Consider the following 21952-nt stretch of genomic DNA (forward strand, 5'->3'; position numbering starts at 1 on the left):
GCATATACACTTGCAAGGAGAATTTTCACCACATGTAAAATTTATATCATGGATGGACATTGCTCTATAGTTTACTCCAGAAAGGAGTCAACTTTGTGTATTTTAGAGTTCAGTAAGCTGTCATAACTCATTGCCTTCTCTGTTACAACTAACATTTAGCCTTAACACCCTTAATGTATTGTATAATTGAATACCTACAGTGTTATTTGGTTGTATGTGGCTAGGAAATAAGGTTTGTTTTTTTATGTACAGCTTACTTGTATGTCTTTGCTAATAAGTTGCATTTATGTTCCTTTTTTTTTTTTTTTTTTTTTTTTTTTTTGAGCTTAAGTCTCTTATCAAGTCAAAGTTCCAGTCCACCCAAAAGCTATATTTCTTTATATTCCATTTAAGGGACAAAGGAATGTTAGAAATTCTTTAAAGTGGTTGTAAACCCTTACATATACTCACTGAAGTGACTAGGCTCAGGTAATGCACAGACATGAAACGAATACTCCTACATTCGTTGTACCTTTTTATTTGTAGCACTGACTTCTCCACAGCCTTATAAAACACACAGATCAAAGGCTATTTCTCAGCTCCAGCAGGCAGGAGTGCCTGTATCTAATGTCACACACTTCATAGCACAGAGAGGAGAGCTGTTTTTAATCTGGGACCTGAGTGGAGGGAATGGACACATCTCCTATTGCACAGTCTTGAGAGAGAAACATGCACAGCAGATGCTATCAATCACTTATTGTGTACTGATGTGTACTGACTGTGGAGTCCGCATGACCTGTCAGAAGCAAATCATGCAGATAGCAGAGGAATGGAAGCAGATACAAATCACGCTAGATTCTTTGTATTGTTGCAAGTACACACTATAGAGGGATATGCTCTGTTCATTTTTCATTACAGAGGTTTACAACCGATTTAACAAGTTAAATTGCTGCCCTCAAGAGTTTGGGACACTGAAAAACAAACAAAAGAAATTAGGCCAGCCATATATAACCCTGCCTACATGTACAGTGTTCACCTTTAATTTTTTTTTGAAACTTTGAAAAGGTAAATACGTTAAGGTTCTTTTACTTCCTGTCCATTTGTGCTTTATGCCCTGAAAGCCATCACATGTTCATATCCACAGATGTAATCTATTAAGAGATTAGCTGTTCATCAAGTCATCTTTTCTCATCTTGGACTTCCCTCTCCCTGAAGCTAATGTGATATATTAGTGGCGTAAATTAAAAAAAAATATGTTATACTTGCCTGCTCTGTACACAGAGCAGCCCCGATCCTCTGCTTCCCTGTTCGCCCGCTGGCACTTTGGGCCCTTCCCCCCTGCCGAGTGCCCCCATAGCTAGACACTTGCTAACAGAGGACTCTTGTGCTCGCTCCCGCTTTGTGTTTCAAAAGACACACAGAATATGACTCGACCCCTGCTCCCGCCTCACAGCCTGTGATTGACAGCAGCGGAAGGCATTGTCTCTGAGCCAATGAGGAGGCAGAGAGCCTGGACAGCATCCGCTGTCATGCATGTTGCTGGATCGTGATCTTGAGTATTGGGGGTGCTTCAGGGGTAGCTGCATACTGAAGGGGTTTTTTTTACCTTCATGCACAGAATGCATGAAGATAAAAAACCTTCAGGCTTTTACAACCACTTTAATTCTGAACTGCTGGAGGCTTAAGTTGAATGCTCCTAAACCTTACTGGTTTCCGTGAACATGTTTGTCTCTCCAAGCTTCCTTTCCCTAAGCTTAAAGGGTCAGCTATGTTGAGCTTTAGTCTTCCTACTGTTTGTTTTGAATGGTTCTTTGCTATTGGGCATAGCATGTCTGTTGATGGATCTCTTTGATGACTATTGCCCGCCCCTCAATTAGACTGATTTTGGTTATCCTGACTGTTTAAGAATTTCTAACGTTCCTATGTTCCCCAGTTGACAATAAGAAAGAAAAAATAAGAAAATAAGGTTTTTGCACTTTAGGAAAAATATTTTACATGAAGTTCAAAAATCTTTTTCTCAGTTATAGGAGGTTTCTGGTGGGCCAAGTTACCTGCTGCCACCTTATATTTTCTTGGGACTTGAGAATAAGATGTTCCTGAGTTTTAGGGGATTCTTGTCTACTGTGGTCTGCTTGTGCTTCTCATATTGTGTTCTTTGTCATATAAAATAAATGATAAACCTTATAGGGTTATTGGTACCCCTGTCTAGTTGTTGAGGCAGGAATAATGATGACAGTACAGATAGTCCTTCAGGGATAAAAGAGATTAGATGTTTAACAGTTTAGGATTTGCTAACAGTTTTTGGGTGGATCTTTGTGTATCTCTTTTGTTTGTGGTCAGATATTTCCCTAAAATATTTTTTTTTGTCAGAGTCAGGGACTGTATTAGGAAGACATCTTTTAATGTAAATGCTTATGGTAGCTTTTTTGTTTGTCCCTGCAGCTGGACTTGATGTAGGTACAATATCAGATGATTCATCATCACTGCCTCAAGCTAGTGTTCCCCAGAGCTCTCGGCCATTATGTGAGGATCAACTGGATGGGATTCTCAGCCCAGAACTAGACAAAATGGTTACAGATGGTAAACATTGCTTTGCTGTATCTTGTTTTATTAACTACTCAATTGCTCCAGTGGGGTGGGCTTAAAAAGCCACGTCAGGTTTATTAAGGTCTGTGTCCCCATTGGAGGTAATTTTTTTCCCCCTCATTTACATTCTCCAATGTGGAAAAAAAACATTTTCTTAGTAAATTGTGGAAAGGGTCAGAACTTTTGTAAGGTTATTATTACTGCCTGTGATCTCCTGTCCAGTGACAACTGCTCCCCTCATTTCTTGCACTGCTGTCACAGAGGGACTCGAAATGAGATTTAATCTACCCAACAGGCTCTCAAGCAATACACTTTAACATAAGTATTTACTTTTTTAAAATCTATCCAAAACTGAGAAAAAGCTTTAGGCTTTAACATTTTTCAGAAGAGCTGCGTTATATTTTTAAATATGTTATTGAGTTATGACATGAAGCCAAAGATCTCAATCAGAAGGTAATAATTGGATCTAATACTTATATAATTGCTTTTGGTTGGAGGAAACTACGGTTACCTCAGCTCATGTCTCTAGACCCCAATGCCACACAGTGAGCCTTGTAGTGATCTCTATAAACAACCTGAATTGTATTCAAAAGGGTTCAGTTCACAGTGGAGTATGGGGGCATTACAATATTACTGAGGTATATTAAAGTACTCTTGTGTGTAGCAGCCGAGGTGATTTTTTTTTTTCATTTTTTGCCCCTAGCTTTTCCACTTATCGCGTGTTTCCTTTTAGAATTTCCCTGTTGTAGTGATTACGAACTGACTTTTTTTTTACTTCCCCTTCAGGTGCAATTTTGGGAAAACTGTATAAAATTCCAGGTAAATATGACCATCCTAGGTTTACACAATAACGTCGCTCCAGATACCTTTCACTGGAATACATGTTTTAAATATATGGTTCCTGCTCTTTCTGTTGGGTTTGCAGAACTTGAAGGAAAAGAGGTTGAAGATTTATTTACTGCTGTGCTGAGTCCTGTAGCCACCCATCCGCCATCTTTGCCACAACCGCCACCACCTTCAGCTCATCCTCATCCTCCACATACACAGCTCTTGCCTTTGCAAAACCAGGGTAAGTTTGAGTCCTGGTTCCAGCCTTTGTTTCACTTTAAAGGCTTGGTAAAGATGTTTCCCAAAATTTAGATACAGATACGTTGCCCGCTGTCATTTTACTCCTTGGTTGGCTTGGCAACATGTTTTACCAGCAGCTGGGGTTAGGAAAGCATAGAGGTTCACTGTCAATTTTATTTTTTTTTAATCCTTTCTACATTTTTTTTTTTTAATTTTTACAAATATATGACACCTCCAGAACACGTGCTTGCTGAACCTGTGCAAGGCAGTAGAGGAAGGGTGAGGTCATTCTGCACCATGTGTAATCTAATCTTCCTAGCCTTTTAGGTCCATTTCAAAACAGCAGCTTGTTTGTGAACTTGAAAGTTAGTGTTCTGCTTTTGCTTGGAGCATACCATGCACAGGCTTTAAGTGGTAATTATTATTTATATGCAGTCTTTTACATATACTGTGTGCAGCTTGTGTTTCTTAGATCAAGCACCTCCTGGCTCCCATCATTAGCACATCTTTACTACACCTTGTAATAACCGAACCCCTGGGTGCAAATAATGACAAAAAACGTCTTAACCGTTTTCGTGGCCTCCTCTTTTTGCCCTCTGCTCCTTAGTGTTAGTTGTTAGTGTAGAATTTGGAGATGAATAGAAAGGCTTTGAATGGGAAAGAAGCAGGCCAGAAGTGCAGTCAGATAGCTGTGTTAGCTATTTTCATTCCTGGTCTTTGGAATTCTGAGATGCAGTGATGAAGAGTAGGACGTATTCTTTAAATATGTGTATTCAGTCCTAAACATTATAAAAGAAAAAGATTAAACCATGTTGTAATTTTCCAGAGAAGTGTTCTTGGTGCACACAGCCGTAAGACCACATTCTAGCTTTTAGATTTGGAGCTGTGTATGTATCAGTTTCCTAGTGAACCTGTGTGCTGCCTAAACTGACTAGGTAAAGGAAGATTTAAATCACCCCATGCCATTTGAGGCCCCGTGGACATTTTAGGATTAAAAATTACACAGTGTAGAAGTCTGATTTCCTCACAGTGCTTGCATTCTCAATCCGAATGTCATTTCTGGTGTACATGGAATTTTAGGAAGGTTCTTTACATACATACATACATACATACATACGTACAGTTTTTATGTAATCATGCTAATGTTTGCAAGCAGCAGCAGTGACAATATGAAACTATTTTCAGAGAGGCATCCAAATGATTTTCTGTATGTTAGTGTCTTCTCTTAGTGTGTGCGTTCTGCAGAAAAAGTTTCTGTTCCATGTTAGATTATGGTCTGCAGTAAACCCAAAAGACAACCTCTGACAAAAGTTAAAATCCATTTTGTACAATACTGCTGTGCAAAAAGATTGCGTCACAATCCAACATGAAAACCCCAGTATTCAGTATGTACTGCCACAGTTCAAGCCTTGGGCCTGGTTCACACGGGGCATACTTAAGCGTACACCCGTGGAGGGCCGTGTTTACACGGGGTGTATTAAAGTGTACATCCGTGTTTACCTGCACAGGGATACATAGGTGTTCCATGTATTCCTGTGTAGGCAGTCCAATTAATGTCATTTGGGATACAGCAGCTGCAGACATATTCTGCTACCAATCTGACATCCGTGCAGGTGCACAGCCCCAAAAGCACACTGTTTCTGTGTGCACCCACACGGATGTCAGATTGAGAGCTGAATCTGTGTCTGCAGCTGCTGTGTCCCACTTGACATTAATGGGACTGCCTGCAGAGAGCTGCACAGAACACCTGTTCATCCCTGTGCAGGTTAACATGGACGTAAATTTTAATATGCCCCTTATGAACAAGATTGAACAAGAGCACATACAAAAAATAAACACAGCTTGAAAAAGGCCTGAAGTATTGTCCTTAGAATTGGTCGTTGCGGTGTTTTGTGAACTAGTTTAGTCTATCCTTTGTCCATTGCTGATGCAACAAATTCCTTTTAAGTAAGATTGTAGCCATTTCCCTCCAAACTGAGAAAGGGTCTAAAAGATTGTGCTGGTGGGCAAGTGCATCATGCTTTTTATGTGCATTTAGCTTGCATTTATTGAAACACTTCAGAGATATCATGCACAGTGAATTAACGGATACATTTGACCTGCAGTTGACTTTCTAAGGCTGGCCATGGACCCTAAAGTTTAAATATATAATCTCTGTGCAGTCTTCTTTAGATTTATCAATACTGTGTAATATGGGGACAGATCTATACTATTCATTTAATTAGTACCTAATCAGAGAGGCTGATTGTACAATCAGATTGTATAGTGTATGGTCAGCTTAAGCTGCATCAACCTGCTGGAAAAGAATGGCTATGAAGTAGAACTGTGGAAATGAAGGCTATAGGGTGCTTGTGTCAAACTAGATGATGCTATATTCATGGTCAGATTTATGGTATTGATAGGTAAACCACTAATCATTGGTCAGATTTATGGTATTGATAGGTAAACCACTAATCATTAAAAAAGAAAAAAAAAAAGGCGCTGAAATCCAACAAACTTCTATTTGCTGCATAGGATTTCTCTATGGATGTCCGGACTGCTGTAAATCTTTGCATCACTTATGACATACATTTGTTTCTTTTCATTGAGGGGCACAGGAAATTCATGGAATGTTGAGTGATATTTCCAGCTATGGGAGAAATACACTGGCAAGCAAAAAAACTGTGCACCAGCCCAGGATAACCCCTCCTACTCCCAGCCTCAGTTTTGGGCTAGTGTCCTAACAGGTGGGAAGCCTTTTCCTCAGCTCAGTTGAAAATTTTTACATTTTTTCTTGCTTTCAATCAAAATTATTTTTTTTACCTCACTGCTGTTTTCTTGGTTATTTCTGTCACAAATTGTGAACCAATTGAGCTGGTATTTACATTTCAGACCGTTAAAAACTGGTTGTTTGTCTGTGGAGTTCTTTCTGGGTATAGACCTGTGGAACAGCCTTTAGTGTAACCCTGTCCCTAATGGCTCGCTGACTCCGTGATTAGGGCTTCTCAGCCTGAAGCAGATCAGCATTTTCTCAGACAACTTTGAAATCTGTACCCAATCCCAAAGTCTCCTGCCGACACCTCAAAATTAGCAAGGGGTAATTTTGACCCTTATTGAGCGTATTACTCTGCATTTGGAGGATTAGCCTGCCATCTTCATCTTTGTAGAGACCATTCCATTAAACCTGCTAGTTGAAGTTTTTCTTTTTGCGAACTGAAAACATTTTGAAGGGGGTGTCATAACTATTCCCCTTCGAGAAAAACTTAGTAAAGACTATTTCCACCTTTTGCAAAAAAAAAGGGTAGGAGTCAGATATGTTTCATGTGTGCACCCTAACTATAGGCGAAACAAGAAACAAGGTCAGAAAAGTGGACTTGGCATCTAAACAGTGGCCTGTACCTACCATGGGCCTACTAGTGACTCACCTTAATAGGAAACTACTTGGCAGATAGAGAACATGCTAAGCATTATTTTTACTGATTAGCGGTTAGAATCTCTTTTTAAGACACAGTTTTGCTCTGGCAGATTTTGCCCTCAAGTCTTAGGCTGGCAGTGACCTTATTCTGTCAATCTTGCTGAGTGTGTTAGATCCCTCATAAGGCGAACTCTCAACTGCTGGGCTAGACCCCTCTTTCACTGAGCACTCTGGCGTAAGTGCCCCATCAAAGAGCATCTGATTTGCCTATCGTACCAGTGTCAATGTCTCTTGATACCACATTTTTGGATCCCATTGGAGGTTGCTTCATCACAGGGAGAGCTCGGCTGAACCTTGCCCATTTCCTTTGTCCCCTTGTGCGGTAGGTGCCCCCTACGCCTCAGAGTCTTGGCTTTCAGACACCTCATAGGAGTAAACGTCTTGCCTTCAGCAGGTCCCTCTGGGTTGGTCTCATTATGACACCATTGAGATACTACTGTGTATGTACTACTAATGGTTGGGTGTCCTCAAAAAATCAGGAAAAGTGGTCTGGGCTGAAGAGGTTATCTTGGATTGACCCAGAGATTTTTTTGTTTTCTGGTATCCATTCCTCCCGTAGATGGTAGTTCGACGCTCTACAAATTCCTGTGTCCCTCAACAAATTCCAATAAATAGATTGGAATTTATTAGTCCAATTTTTCTTGCGTATCAGAAAATACAGTGGGTGGAAAAAAGTTTTTTTTTCTCTTTTGATTTGATAAATCAGCATCCATTATGCAGTCATCAGCCACCCAATCACTTTCCATAAAAGTCAATTCCACTTAAAAATTAAGTTTTCCATTTTACATAGCTGCTGGCAGGTTGAAAAGTGCTGACTTCTTATATTTCTCAGAGGTTGCTAATGAGATGTGCCCATTGAAATTTGCAGTACTTCACAACTGTTGCAGTCATTACAAAATATATCTTTCCTAAATTGGCTTTTCCATTTAGAACCCATCCAGTAGCACTTCTTATAGTGAATTGAACGATTTGGAGTTTTCACAAATAATATCTGAGAACATGTCTGTAGCCTTTTCAAAACAAAAACAAATTGCTTAGAAAACATTTAAACTCAATGAGTGAGAATTAGAAATACATTTGCATGTTGGGGGTCACTTACAGTAGGAATTAAACTGCTCAAAGAAAATCTCACTTTTAGATTATACAAGAAATATAAGAACCCACCCACTAAAACCTGCACTTGCCATTCTAAATAGAGTTTGCTCCCATTGGCAACTCTTCTTTGTAGATGTAATATTTTAGAGTTTATCTAATTTCTGATTTGTCTTTGAAGTAAGAGTTGATATTATACAAATATGTAATCTGCTATACCTGAAAGCACTAGTTGAGTAGCTGATATTCTAATCCTCAAGCTTCAGTACTTTGAGTCACTGATGTGAAATAAGAAGTCAGGTCACTAGGTACTGGCTTTATGTACTGCCTGCTTTCTGGGGGGTTAGTGCATTAGAAATTGTAAATGCAGAAGGATCAACATGAGACCAAGCAACTAGCATTATTCAATTGAGTTCACCAATGGCAGGCAGTGTATTTTTGGACAGATATATAGTGGATATAAAAAGTCTACACACCCCTGTTAAAATGCAGGTTTCTGTGATTATTAAAAAATGAGACAAAGATAAATCATTTCAAAACTTATAAACTGTACAACTCAGCTGAACAAGAAACTGAAATCATTTAGGTGGAGGGAAATAAAAATAAAAAACTAAAATAATATGGTTGCATTAGTGTGCACACCCTTAAACGAATACTTTGTTGAAGCACCTTTTGATTTGATTCCAGCACTCAGTCTTTTTGGGTATGAGTCAATCAGCATGGCACATTTTAAATTGGCAATATTTGCCCACTCTTCCTTGAAAAACACTCCAAATCTGTCAGATTTCGAGGGCATCTCCTGTGCACTGCCTTCTTCAGATTACCCCACAGATTTTCAATCTGATTCAGGTCTTGGGCTCTGGCTCGGCCATTGCAAAACTTTAATCTTCTTCTGATGAGGCCATTCTTTTGTTGATTTGGATGTATGCTTTGGGTCGTCATGCTGAGAGATGAAGTTTCTCTATGTTCAGCTTTCTAGCAAAAGCCTGAAGGTTTTGTGCCAATATTGACTGGTATTTGGAACTGTTCATAACTCCCTCTACCTTGACTAAGGCCCCTGTTCCAGCTGAAGAAAAACAGCCCCAAAAACTGCCACCACTATGCTTCACTGTGGGTATAGTGTTCTTTTGGTGATGTGCAGTATTGTTTTTGTGCCAAACATATCTTTTGGAATTATGGCCAGAAAGTTCAACCTTGGTTTCATCAGACCATAACACATTTTCTTACATGCTTTTGGGAGACTTCAGATGGGTTTTGCAAAATTTAGCCGGGTTTGGATGCTTTTCTTCAAAAGAAAAGGCTTCCGTCTTGCCACTCTACCCCATAGCCCAGACATATGAAGAATACGGGAGATTGTTGTCACATGTACCACACAGCCAGTACTTGCTAGATATTCCTGCAGCTCCTTTAATGATGCAGTAGGCTTCTTGGCAGCCTCCCAGACCAGTTTTCTTCTCATCTTTTTTTATCAATTTTGGAGGAACATCCAGTTTTTGGTAATGTCACGGTTGTGCCATATATTCTCCACTTGATGATAACTGTCTTCACTGTGTTCCATGGTATATCTAATGCCTTGGAAATTCTTTTGTACCCTTCTCCTGACTGATACCTTTTAATAATGAGATCCCTCTGATGCTTTGGAAGCTATCTGCGGACCGTGGCTCTTGCTGTAGGATGCGACTAAGAAAATGTCAGGATAGACCTACTAGAACAGCTGAACATCATTATTTGGAGTTGATCAAAAGCACTTTAAATGATGGCAGTTGTGTACTGACTCCTATTTAACATGATTTTGAATGTGATTGCTTAATTCTGAACATAGCTACGTCCTCCGTTATAAGAGGGTGTGCACACTTATGCAACCACATTATTTTAGTTTTTTTATGTTTACCCCCCCTAAAAAATTTCAGTTTGTTTTTCAATTGAGTTGTACAGTTTATAGGTTACATTGAAGGTGGAAAAAGTCCTGAAATGATTTATCCTTGTCTCATTTTTTCACATCACAGAAACCTGACATTTTAACAGGGGTGTGTAGACTTTTTATATCCACTGTATGCCTTTGGCTGGTTTTGATAGTAAATATGGAGTTTATTTAAGCAAAAGAAGATCAGTAAAAAAATTGGGATGGGGACCAATCATGTTTGTTCTTTCATCATCTGGAAATCAAACTAGGTATCCGCTTAGTCCATATAGACAGAAACTCCACTTTTGTGCACCCATATGTTATTCATTCCTGTGTGCTCTCTAAATATTTATCATGGACAACTTCCGCTTCCGATCGTCTAGGCTATAGCAGCGGAAGTGGGAGCGATTACCTGTCAAATTCGGGTCCCCGCTTCCCAAATGTGCCAATCCCTAATGGGGAGCGGGGGACAAAGGCTTAAAGCGAAACTTCCCCTTTTCAAAGTTGAGTTTGTATGCAAGTTGGAACAAGTACATTTTTTAATTGCAACTCCAACTAGAAAAATTATTTTAAAGTTTTGGATAGCATAGGGGAGTGTTAACTGGCTATGCAGGGATGTGGGATTGCTGATAGGTCCGCCAGATAGGTAACAGCAGGCAGTGAGCAGCAAAATGTCCGCCTGGTGGGTTCTGGGACCAGTGTGACGTCATGCTGCCTCTGTTCTTAAGTATGAGCCGTATACAAGTCGGATGTTTGTAACTCAGGACTGCCTGTATTATCTTGTATGGCTGACTCCTATGTAGCCAAATCCTTATTGTTGTACATATCTTTTTCTTGTAAATGGCCTTGAATCTGAGCCTGCAGAGACTCAGACATGTGCGTTCCTTAGTGTGTGCACCAGCATGTCTTTAAGCTTATTGCAGCTCTTTTAGCACAGTGGATCCTAAGAGGTTTTGTACAATACAAATCTTGACCAGAGTCTGACTTTCTGGTTCCATTGTGTTTCATAGTACTCTGCTTAATTCTAAAGCAAACCGCTATATTATTATTTATCTATTACAGGTACTTATATATTGCTGTCAATTTATGCAGTGCTTTATATATTGTACATTCACATCAGCCCCTGTCATCAAGGAGCTTACAGTCAAACCAGTAGTCATATTAACTACTTAACTCCCAAGCCAATTCTGACATTTTTTTTCTACCTGTAAAAATCAGCTTTTTTTGGCTAGAAAATTACTTAGAACCCCCAAGTATATATATTTTTTTAAAAAGAACCTCTAAAGAATAAAATTGTGGGTTTTCGAATTTTTTGTCACATGATATTTGCACTGCGGGTTTTCAAATGCAATTTTTTTTAAAGAAAAAAAAAAACCTTTTAATTAATTTTAATGCACAAAAATGCAATATAACACCCAATTGTTCTGTAAAATATAAAAGCTGATGATGTGCCGAGCAAATACCCAACATGTCATGTTTTAAAACTGCACATGCCCATGTAGTGGCAACAAACTATGGTACTTAAAAATCTCCGTAGGCAACGCTTTAACCTCCCTGGAGGTATTCCAGAGTGTAGCTCGTGGTAAAGTTTCAGCACCACAAGCGGTAACCTCGAGCTACACTTGGGAATACCCTGCAGCGTTGCTCCGGGATCCCTTACCTTGTCCTGCGCTCCCGCGATGTCCACCCGGCAATGTCCTCCGGCCGATGCTGGCATCTGCTACATCAGGATGTTTGAGGATGGAACTTGCAGGAAATTTAAAAATGTCAATAAGTGACATTCATTCAATACACTAAAATCACATAGTAAAACATTACTGTATCAAACCATTTCACATACATTTTGTCCCTAGTGCTTTGTCCTGTGCCCTGCCTGCATTTTTACTGTTCTTTCTGCCTGGAAACTGAGAAATGTCCATGGCATCCAAAAAGCGTCCCTTTAGAGCAAAAGCGGTTTTAGACCGGCTAGAGAACAGCGATAGTAAATCAGAACCACTTGCAGAATTGAGTGATAATGATTCGTGGGGGAAATTTGTCATCAGACACTGAAAACGATTTTGAGAGTTTGCTCAGTGATGTGTGAACTTGGCGCTCTATTTCAAATTTCAGTGTTTTTGGTTTGATTATATTATTGAATTAAATTTATTATATTATTATTTTTTAATGATTATTAAATTATAATTTATGATTTCGTGTTTCAAATTTTAACATACTCGGGATGTTTACTAGACTCTTGTTTGGACAGATTTCAGTGAGTTATTCCTAAAAATTACAGGCCTACAATAAAAAAAGAACTACATATTTCCATGCAAAAAAATGTACCGCTTTGAGCACAGAAATACTGACACAATCAGACCGCTAGGGAGGCTACAAGCCTTTACAGGTTACCAGTTTTGAGTTACATAGGTCTGGTGCTAGAATTTTTGCAGATACCTCACATCTGTGATGAAGTCAGCCATTTACATATGCATACAGGACCTACATATGCATTCGCCTTTACGCGCGAGCGCAGGGGGTGCTTTACTTTTTTTTTTTACTCTGTCTCTTTACAATATATATATATTTTTTAATCACATTTATTGCTACGACAAGGAATGAACAATATCCCTTGTGATAACATGGGCAGTGCCAAGTACTCTTTACTGAGAGATCTGGGGTCTATTAGACTGCACATCTCTCCTCTGCCCCAAGATCGATCTGATCAAATGCTTTCACAAGCCAGTAATGGGTTGTTTGCATCTGAGCAAAACTGGAAGTGACAAAATTCTCCTTCCTTCCGGCTTCAGTCCCAAGGGTCCCTTGTGGAATCAAAGAGCCAGGAAAGTCATGCAGCACACTTAAAAGTGATCTAGCGATTCACTCGAATTGCTTTTACATTATTCAGCATCACTTTCTGATAGCAGGGTCATGACATCAGCTGCAGCCATGGCCTCGGTATAATTACTTCAACCCAAGGATGCACAGATACGTCCTATGGGCAGAACTTAAGTAAAGTCCCACCTTAAAGTGGAGCTCCAGTCTCCTGTATAAAAATTAAGAGTTACAAAAACTGCAGCTGCTGGCTTTTAATAAACAGCCACTCACCTTTACCATGATCCAGTGATGTGCTCACCCCAGTCCTTTTCATCTCTCATCTTCCTTCGGCGCATGCATCTTAACTGTGGACACCAGGCTGTGGCAGCTTGCAGCTTCACAGCGGAGTGCCCACTGTGCATGCCAGAGCCGCGCAGTCTTCTGGGACCTGTCACTTGTCAGTAACAGGTCCCAGAAGACTGCTTGGGGAATGTATGCAGAGAACTTCCGCTTCCAATCACCTATTCGATCGGAGCGAAAGTGGGAGCCCCATTATTATCCCACTTTCAATAATGGAACTTTTGGGGAGGGGTACCCCTCATGTGCACCTCATGCCTAAAGGTTTGAGATTTCCAGAGATACAGTTGTGACGGAAGTGGGAGGTAATGTCGATGTACACAGCAGGCATTTTATGGTGCCTGTTTGCTTCATATGATCTGATTACAGGTTACCTTTAAGTGGAATTCCTAACCTTGGCCCAGTGTACTAGTTTCTGCCTATCAGTAGTTTGATTGTTATGCTACAGTAAATATGCCTATGTAATATATTCATGTTGAAGTTCTTCCTTAGCAGAAAGAAACTGTGTCATCTTTTAACTTTTAAGGTGATGGCCTGTTTCCAAGAATGCCCATTGTGAATGGCTTGTTGCCACCCAATCCTCACTTACCACACAATCCTCTCGGCCCTGGACATGGACTCGGCCCTTTCTCTCCCTTAACACAGCCACCATTTCCGGACAACAGGTACTCTGTTTACAAAACGTCATTTCCTTGTCATTATTCTGGAAAGAAGCAGCAAAGTGAAGAATGCTGTCTTTCTCATTTCCCTTGTGTTGAAATGTATCTTCATTTGTGCAGGGTTGTCAGTCTTGTTTTATGTATGAATGTGTATTTTAACCCCTTCACGCCTAAGGGTAAAACAAATCTTAAAGCCCAAGTAAAATTTTACAACTTTGACACGTGTTAGTAAAACCGTACATATCACAACTACTTTGTACATCCAGGTGAATTATACCTTCTTTTTTTTTCAGGACAAATTGGGCTTTCATTTGATGGTAATGGATATCTCCTGATTGTTTTTTTTATTATCAAAGGAAAACTGGCCCAAAACAGTAAAAAAAAAATTATATATTTTTTTAATTTAGGTGTGTGTTTTTTGTTACTACCATAACCTACTACCGTAGAACAACCCAAAATAAATTTTCCAACTCTCGACGATTGCAACAATACCATATATGTGTATGTCATTTGTTGTTTGTACCTGTACTACACCCCAGAGACAATAGTTCACATTTTTTTTTTTTTTTTTTTACCTACAACACACTGACACTAACTGACACTGATACCAATTAAAAAAAAAAAAAAAAAAACCTGACCTTGACCCAAATACTAACTCTGGAACTGAACTAGATCAAACCTTGATCTAGGTATTTTTTTCTTTAATTTGTTTATATTTTTTTTTTTTTACTTCTCTCTGCAAGGAGAGAGAGAGATACAATGTATCACTCGCCTCCTTTCAGAAAAAAAACACAGGGGGGTGGGCTTTACAGTGACTGATCACTGTAGCAGCCAATCAGAGGCTATCACAGCAATCATGTGACCCGGAATCAGGAGTCTCAGGTCCCAATCATTAGAACGGGACCCAGGGCTCTCCGTGGCATCCCGGTCTTTGTGCTGGGAGCACGCGGTGCAGCGCAGTCTCAGCACAAAGACAGGTACGCAAGTATGCGGCCCCACGGAAAAAATCCCAGTTCTCTGAGGCTGCATGTTTGTGTGACGGCATGAAGGGGTTAATATCATTGTTACAGCTTCTGTTGGTCCTCACTCTGTACAACAATGTGGAAGATGTTGGCACCATATAAATCGATAATACTAATAACAGTTTATATGTAAACAGGGATAAGAACCCGGTATACCATGGCATGGTAAACGACCCCACAAATGTGTGGCCAGCACAGGCTCCCGTTATGGAGCCAGAGGGAGACACCATGTCCAGTGCCCAAAGGAGTACACAGAAATGGGAGAAAGAAGAAGCTCTTGGAGAGATGGCAACTGTTGCCCCTGTTTTATATACCAATGTTAATTTCCCACACTTAAAGGAGGAGTTTCCTGGTAAGACAACTTGGAAAAAGCATTAAGTTTCTTGATCAAAAGGGCCTAAAGGAAAAGCTGTCTTATTTTCCTATGATTTCTATGGACAGCTGGAACCATTCTTGTTATAGGCTCTTTTGATCACTAGGCTGCTTATTTTTGTTCTATATAAAGTCAGTCATTGCCCACAACTAGTTAGGACTCCTTTTTCTCTGTGTCTAGATTGGTCTACACGAGTGAAGCAAATTGCAAAACTCTGGAGGAAAGCCAGCTCCCAAGAAAGAGCCCCATATGTGGTAAGTGGGTCTAAAACATCATATGCCAATAACTGAGGTTGCCAGAGAAGAAGAAAGTAGTGATCACAGTGGGAAAAGTCTGCTAATCAAGCAACATATACACTCACCTCACTTTATTAGGTACACCTGTTCAGTTGTTTGGTAAAACAAATTGCTAATCAGCCAATCACATGGCAGAAACTCAATGCATTTAGGCATCTGGACTTGGTGAAGACAACTTGCTGAAGTTCAAACTGAGCATCAGAATGTGGAAGAAAGGGAATTTAAGTGACTTTGCATGTGGCATGGTTGTTGATGCCAGACAGGCGGGTCTGAGTATTTAAAAAACTGCTGATCTACTGGGATTTTCATGCACAACCATCTCTAGGGTTTACAGAGAATAGTCCAAAAAGGAGAACATGTCTAGCGAGCGGCAATTGTGTGGCCGAAAATACAATATTGATGTCAGAGGAGAATGTGCAGACTGGTTCTAAATCATAGAAAGGCGACAGTAACTCAAATAACCACTCATTACAATCAAGGTATGCAGAATGTCATCTCTGGATGGTACCTTGAAGCAGATGGGCTACAGCAGCAGATGACCACACTGGGTGCCACTCCTGTCAGCTAAGAACAGGAAACAGAGGCTACAGTTCGCACAGTCTCGCCAAAATTAGACAATAGAAGATTGGAAAACATTGCCTGGTCTGATAAGTCTCAAATTCAGCTGTGACATTTACATGGTAGGGTCATAATTTGGCGTAAACATTAAAGCATGGATCCACCCTGCCTTGTATTAATGAATCAGGCTCATGGTGGTGTAATGATGTGGGGGATATTTTCTTGGTACACTTTGGTCCCCTTAGTACCAAATGAGCATTGTTTAAACGCCATGTCCTACCTGAGTATTGCTGACCATGTCCATCCCTTTATGACTACAGTGTACCTATCTTCTGATGGCTACTTCCAACAGGTTAATGCACCATGTCACAGAGCTCAAATCATCTCAAATTGGTTTCTTGAACATGACAATGAGTTCACTGTACTCCAATGGCCTCCACATTCACCAGATCATAATCCACCTTCTGGATGTGGTGGAACGGAAGATTCGCATCATGAATGTACAACCGACACATCTCCAGCAACTGCGTGATGTTATCATGTCAATATGGACCAACATCTCTGAGCAATGTTTCCAACACCTTATGGAATCTATGCCAAAAAGATTTAAGGCAGTTCTGAAGGCAAAAGGGGAATCAACCTGATACTAGCAAGGTGTATCTAATAAAGTGGCCGGTGAGCGTATTCAAAATAGTAAAAGCAGATTTGTAGCCTATAGTGATTGTGCTGCATGGACCCTCTGAGTACTGTATGCAAAGTACAGGTTAACCTAAAATGTACGCATTAATGTCTGATTTTTCAAAATATGAGATTTCTGGCCTTTTGTCCAAGCACCTCCAGTGCCACCAGTAATCCAGATGTAGGTTAGAGCCCAGTTTAATATTCCTATAGTAATATGTGCATATTTTTCAGAAATTTTGGAGATCTTTACAGAATTTCTTATTTCTTTGTACATCATGGGACACAGAGCAGGCTACAATCATTACTATCTGGTTTATGCGTTGCCTATGGATGAATATACACTGGCAGATCAATCAACCAGGAAGTACACCCCTATATAACCCCCACTCCTCCCCTCCCCCCCTCAGCCAGTGTCTGTAAGGTGGACAGTCACAAATGTGCTCTTGGAGCATACTTGGAGGTCCGGAGCAGTTCTTCTGTGAATCAAGAACTGGAATAAGATCCATTCAGAAAGTTGTTGGCTAAAATGGATGGTACCCAAGCCTCGTTGGATAGGTGAGAAGAATACTTTAGGTTTGCCTGTAATGCAGCCTTACAGCGCTGGACCCTGCATAATGGAACCCTGTGCAGTGTTTGTTCTGACCAAGGTGCTTTCCAGCAAGGTGCTATACAGGTCCAAAGGGGTGGACCCCAGATGTAAGGGGGACCGAGTCCTTGAAAGTCTTTTATGACACAGCCCGCCATGGTGGGTGAAGGTTAGACTCCTCTTATGATTCCTATTATGAGTCCTGTGGCGGGAATGGTAAGTTTACATTTGCAGTGATTCTTTAAAAATCCTTAATGTCTGGTCATTCTCCCAGTGGACACTAGGGGCATTGTGCTGTTTGGTCTGGGCGGGCCATGCTCTGTGTGTCTCTGAAGGAGTATTGGGCTGCAGTTTTCTCCCTTCAGCCACCAGCAGCTGCAGGGCCTCTGTATAGTCTAGTCTTGTGCAGTGGGGGCAGGAATGTAGAGAGGTAGCCATTTTGGCTTAAGGTTTGAAATCACTTGTGGGCTTAAGGATCAGTAAGGCTCCTGAGAGACAGCAGGGACACGGAGCAGTATATGGCTGGATGATGTGTTAGTATTACCTGTGGGGGAGCTGCATGACCAGACAGGAGACGATTATACACTGCATTAGTCTGCATAATCTTGGGGGGCTTGTACAATGGTTTTCTGATACACCCCTGCACTGGTATCAGTGCGCTTATAGGAGTTGTTGCTCCAGAATTGCTTGCATTTGATATGCAGGAGCTTACATTTAGACTGCACTGAAGCAGCATAGAGGCTGCATTCAGGCTGTGTTTGATGCATATGTGCTTGTCTAGCCCTGCGAAACTAGTATGGGGCCCAGTGCAGTAAATTTTGACACAGTTCCTTGATGAAACAGTACGCTTCTAGAAAGTGGAGCAGGTGCAGCATTTTATTACATTATTGCATACATACCTACAAAATTATTTGAACTGTAGATTTGCATAAGCTGCATATTTTTACTTGCATAAACTGCATACGTATATGCACACTTGAACGCATAAACTGCATATGCACATGCATACTTATGTGAACTGCGTATTTGTATTAACTGCACACTTGCATAGCTGAGTACCTGTAAAGTTGCATAAACTAAACTGCATATAGGCATACTTGTATATCTGCATAACTTCATACCTATGTACCTTCATAACTATATACCTGTGTACCTGCATAGCTGCATGCTTGCATGCCTGTGTGATTGCATAGCTGTAGACCAACAGGGCTATGTACCTGTGTCCCTGTGGGACTGCATAGTAAACTGGAACTCTTTTAGGTACCATTAAGGGTCAGATTTTGTGTCTATCCATTTATTCTCAGAGACTGTTGTTTCTCACAGCTTGATTCATACTTTGTGCAGGGTGTAATGTGGATGACTCAGTCTGTCAGACCATCCTTGTGTCCTTGGGACTTGAACTTGGTCTTGGCTGTCCTTGCAGAAGCCACCTTTTGAACCAATTCAAGAAGCTCCATTAGTCTTTTTACTCGGAAGGTGGCTTCTTTGGTTACTATCACTACAGCAAGAAGAGTGTCAGAGCTGGCGGCCCTTTCATGTAAGGAGCCGTTCTTGGTCTTGCATCATGATGAGATGATGTTGCTTCTTCATCCATCTTTCTTGCCTAGAGTGGTTTCTAGTTTTCACTTGAATCAGGATAGTGTTTTGCCTTTCTTTTTTCCTAGGCCATAGTCAGCAGGGGAAGGATCGCTGCATACTCTGAACGTAGTTCAGGTGGTCAGGATTTACTTGAGTTTGGCGACACAGGTCAGGAATCATGGTTTGTGCTGCCAGAAGGGCCCAGGAAAGGCAGGCAGCATCCAGGCCAACTGTTTCTCATTGGATCCGCCAGTTAATCATTCAAGCCTATGGTTTGAAGGGTATGGTCCAACCCTTTGGGTGAGAGCGCACTCTACCAGGTGTGTGAGGCCATCTTGGGCTATTCGCCATGAGGTGTCAGTGGCTAGGTTTGCAAGGCTGCTACATGGCCTATGGTTCATACATTCAAAAGGTTCTACCATGTGGTTGTTAGAGCTACAGAGGTTGCTGCACTTGGCCGCAGTGTGTTGCGAATGACAGAATAGGTCCTTGGACTAATGACTGTGTCTGGGATTTGTGTCTCCTCCCCTCAAATGTATTGCTTTGGGACATCCCAGATAGTAATGATTATAGCCTGCTTTGTGTCCCTTGATGTATGATAAAGAAAATTGGATTTTTTTACCACGTACTTATCTGTAAAATCCATTTCTTGCCGTATATCACCGGACACAGAGGTCCCTCCCCTCATTTCGTAATTTCATTGCTACAAAACTGAAATACTTCCTGTATAGGAGTGGATATATAGGGGAGGACTTCCTGTTTGATCTGCTAGTGTCCATTCACCTATAGGTGGCGCATAACCCAGATCGTGATGATTATAGCCTGCTTTGTGTCTCGTGATGAACTACAAGAAATGGATTTTACAGATATGTAGAAAAAAATAAAATTTTCATAATGGGTAATATTCCCATTTGTGACTTTGTATGGACTGCCATATATTAAGATATTTTTGTATTTTAGGACTTGTCAGATAAGGAAAATTTGTCAACTTATCATTGGAAATTAAAGTGGTATTAAACCCAAAACAAAAATGTAATATATTGTAGCTAACCAATTAGTAGAAGTTATATCTGCATAAGTTTTCTTTCTTAATATTTTTCCCTCTGTTTACACCTGGTGATCTGATCAGTAACACACCTCCTTATAAGAGTGCTCGCACTTTGGACAGCAGCATTGACATTCTGGCTGGGAGGAGAGTGTTATATATATTAGCTGATTTAAATACACTAACAAATTGAAGCTAAACTACATCTAACACTAAATAAGCAGTTAAAGAAGTTTGTTTTTCCTTTTGGATTATAGGTTTTACATAAATATGTAAAGGATGATCAGTGTAAGCACGCCTGTTAGTGTTAAATTGTTTGTCTCATCTCTGTAACTGATAAATTCTGCTGAAGAGCTTGTTCTTTAAAAAACAGACTTGTTGGCTTTCTCACTAGCTGAGAATAGAAGGAAAGCCTAAAAAAGAAAACAAATGCCACGATCACATCTAAGAAATGTTAAGCTGCAATATAATGTTTGCTTTTGGGTTTAATACCACTTTAATCTTAGAGTTAATTTTAAAGATTAAAGAAGTATAGTCAAAGCTATTTTGGCTATACTTGTCCTGTAGGTTACGGTTCGTTCTGCACTCCTGTGACCCATTTTCAGCCGGCAGCAAGCTAAAGTCCGCTGTCAGCTGGCGTTACTCATCTGGTCCAGACTCTGAAAAGATTCCGACTGTGGTCAGAATCCACCCAGAAGCTTGGACCCGGCACCTGGCTCAGCCTCTCAGCAATACGCCGAGAGCCTGAGCCAGCCCCTCCACAGCCTAGCACTCAGAGTAGAGGGGGAGAACTGAGCACTCAGAGATGTATGATTGCTCAATTTTCATTGCAGAGCTGGCAGGGAACAGATGTACAATGGGTATAGAAAAGAACCACCCCCCTTTAAAATCACATTTGCTTTACAGCCTGAAGTGAAGACAGACAGTTTTTGTTTTATCCAGCTGTGAAACTTAACATCCAAGTGAAAGATATAACACCAACATGGAAAGGATCACCCCCCTCCTAAAACTGACTTGTAAACTCAATCAGGTTCTAATCACCTCAATGGCACACAAAGCCATTTGACTTTCATCTGTAATCATTTTGATTAGCTGAGCATGAAAAGCGCTTTCTTGGAGCATTTCAGTCCCTGGTAGTGCAACTGATGCAAACAATCACCTATGGGTGGCAAGGTGCTGTCAAAATATCTCTAGGATAAAATTGTGGAAAGGCACAAGTCAGGAGATGGATACAAAAAAAAAACAATTCAAAGGCTTTATCAATGCCTAGAAACACAGTGAAGTAGAAGGTATTTGGTAGAACACAGACCCTCCCCAAATCAGGACATCACTCTAAACTGGGTGAAAGAGACAGGAGAAAACTAATCCGAGGGACTATCAAGAGGCCTACAGCAACCTGAAGCAGTTGCAGGAATTTATGACAGAGTGGTGATTGTGTGCATGTGACAATAATATTACAGATTCTCCATAAATGTGGCTTGTATGGGAGGGTTGCAAAAAAAAAGCCACTCCTAAAGAAAGGCCACACACACTGCAGTCATGACTGAACTTTACCAAAACACAGCTTGAAGATTCTGAGGCCAAATTGAAAAGGGTGTTCTGGTCGGATGTGACTAAAATTTAATAATTTGGCCTCAACAACAAACGATATGTCTGGTGGAAATCCAATCCAGCTCACCATCCAAATAACACCATTCCTACAGTGAAGCACGAAGGTGGTAATATCCTGCTATGGAAGGGGGGGGGGGGGGGGTTCTGCAGCAGAGACTGGAGCACTTCTCAGGGTAGAAGGAAAAAATGGCTGGGATAAAATACTGTCCAATTCTTGAGGAAAATTCACTGCCCTCTGCCAGAAAGTTGTCATTGGAAAGAATGTTTATCTTCCAACATGACAATGACCCAAAGCACACAGCAAAAATGAC

General features: G+C 40.6%; 1 protein-coding gene across 1 annotated transcript in view; it reads left to right on the forward strand.

Annotated features, from left to right (window-relative positions):
* Positions 1-21952, forward strand: part of LOC149465893 (histone-lysine N-methyltransferase 2C-like) — a 280655-nt gene that overhangs the window by 175952 nt on the left and 82751 nt on the right. Inside the window, exons 28-33 of the mRNA XM_089673215.1 lie at positions 2422-2559; positions 3352-3384; positions 3491-3634; positions 13759-13897; positions 15051-15265; positions 15467-15540. Coding sequence (XP_089529341.1) covers positions 2422-2559; positions 3352-3384; positions 3491-3634; positions 13759-13897; positions 15051-15265; positions 15467-15540 — 743 coding nt within the window. The remainder of the gene's footprint in view (positions 1-2421; positions 2560-3351; positions 3385-3490; positions 3635-13758; positions 13898-15050; positions 15266-15466; positions 15541-21952) is intronic.

Source organism: Staurois parvus, unplaced genomic scaffold (assembly GCF_062004578.1).
Source record: "Staurois parvus isolate SC_StPar_1 unplaced genomic scaffold, SC_StPar_1.0 ptg000136l, whole genome shotgun sequence".
NCBI lineage: Eukaryota > Metazoa > Chordata > Amphibia > Anura > Ranidae > Staurois > Staurois parvus.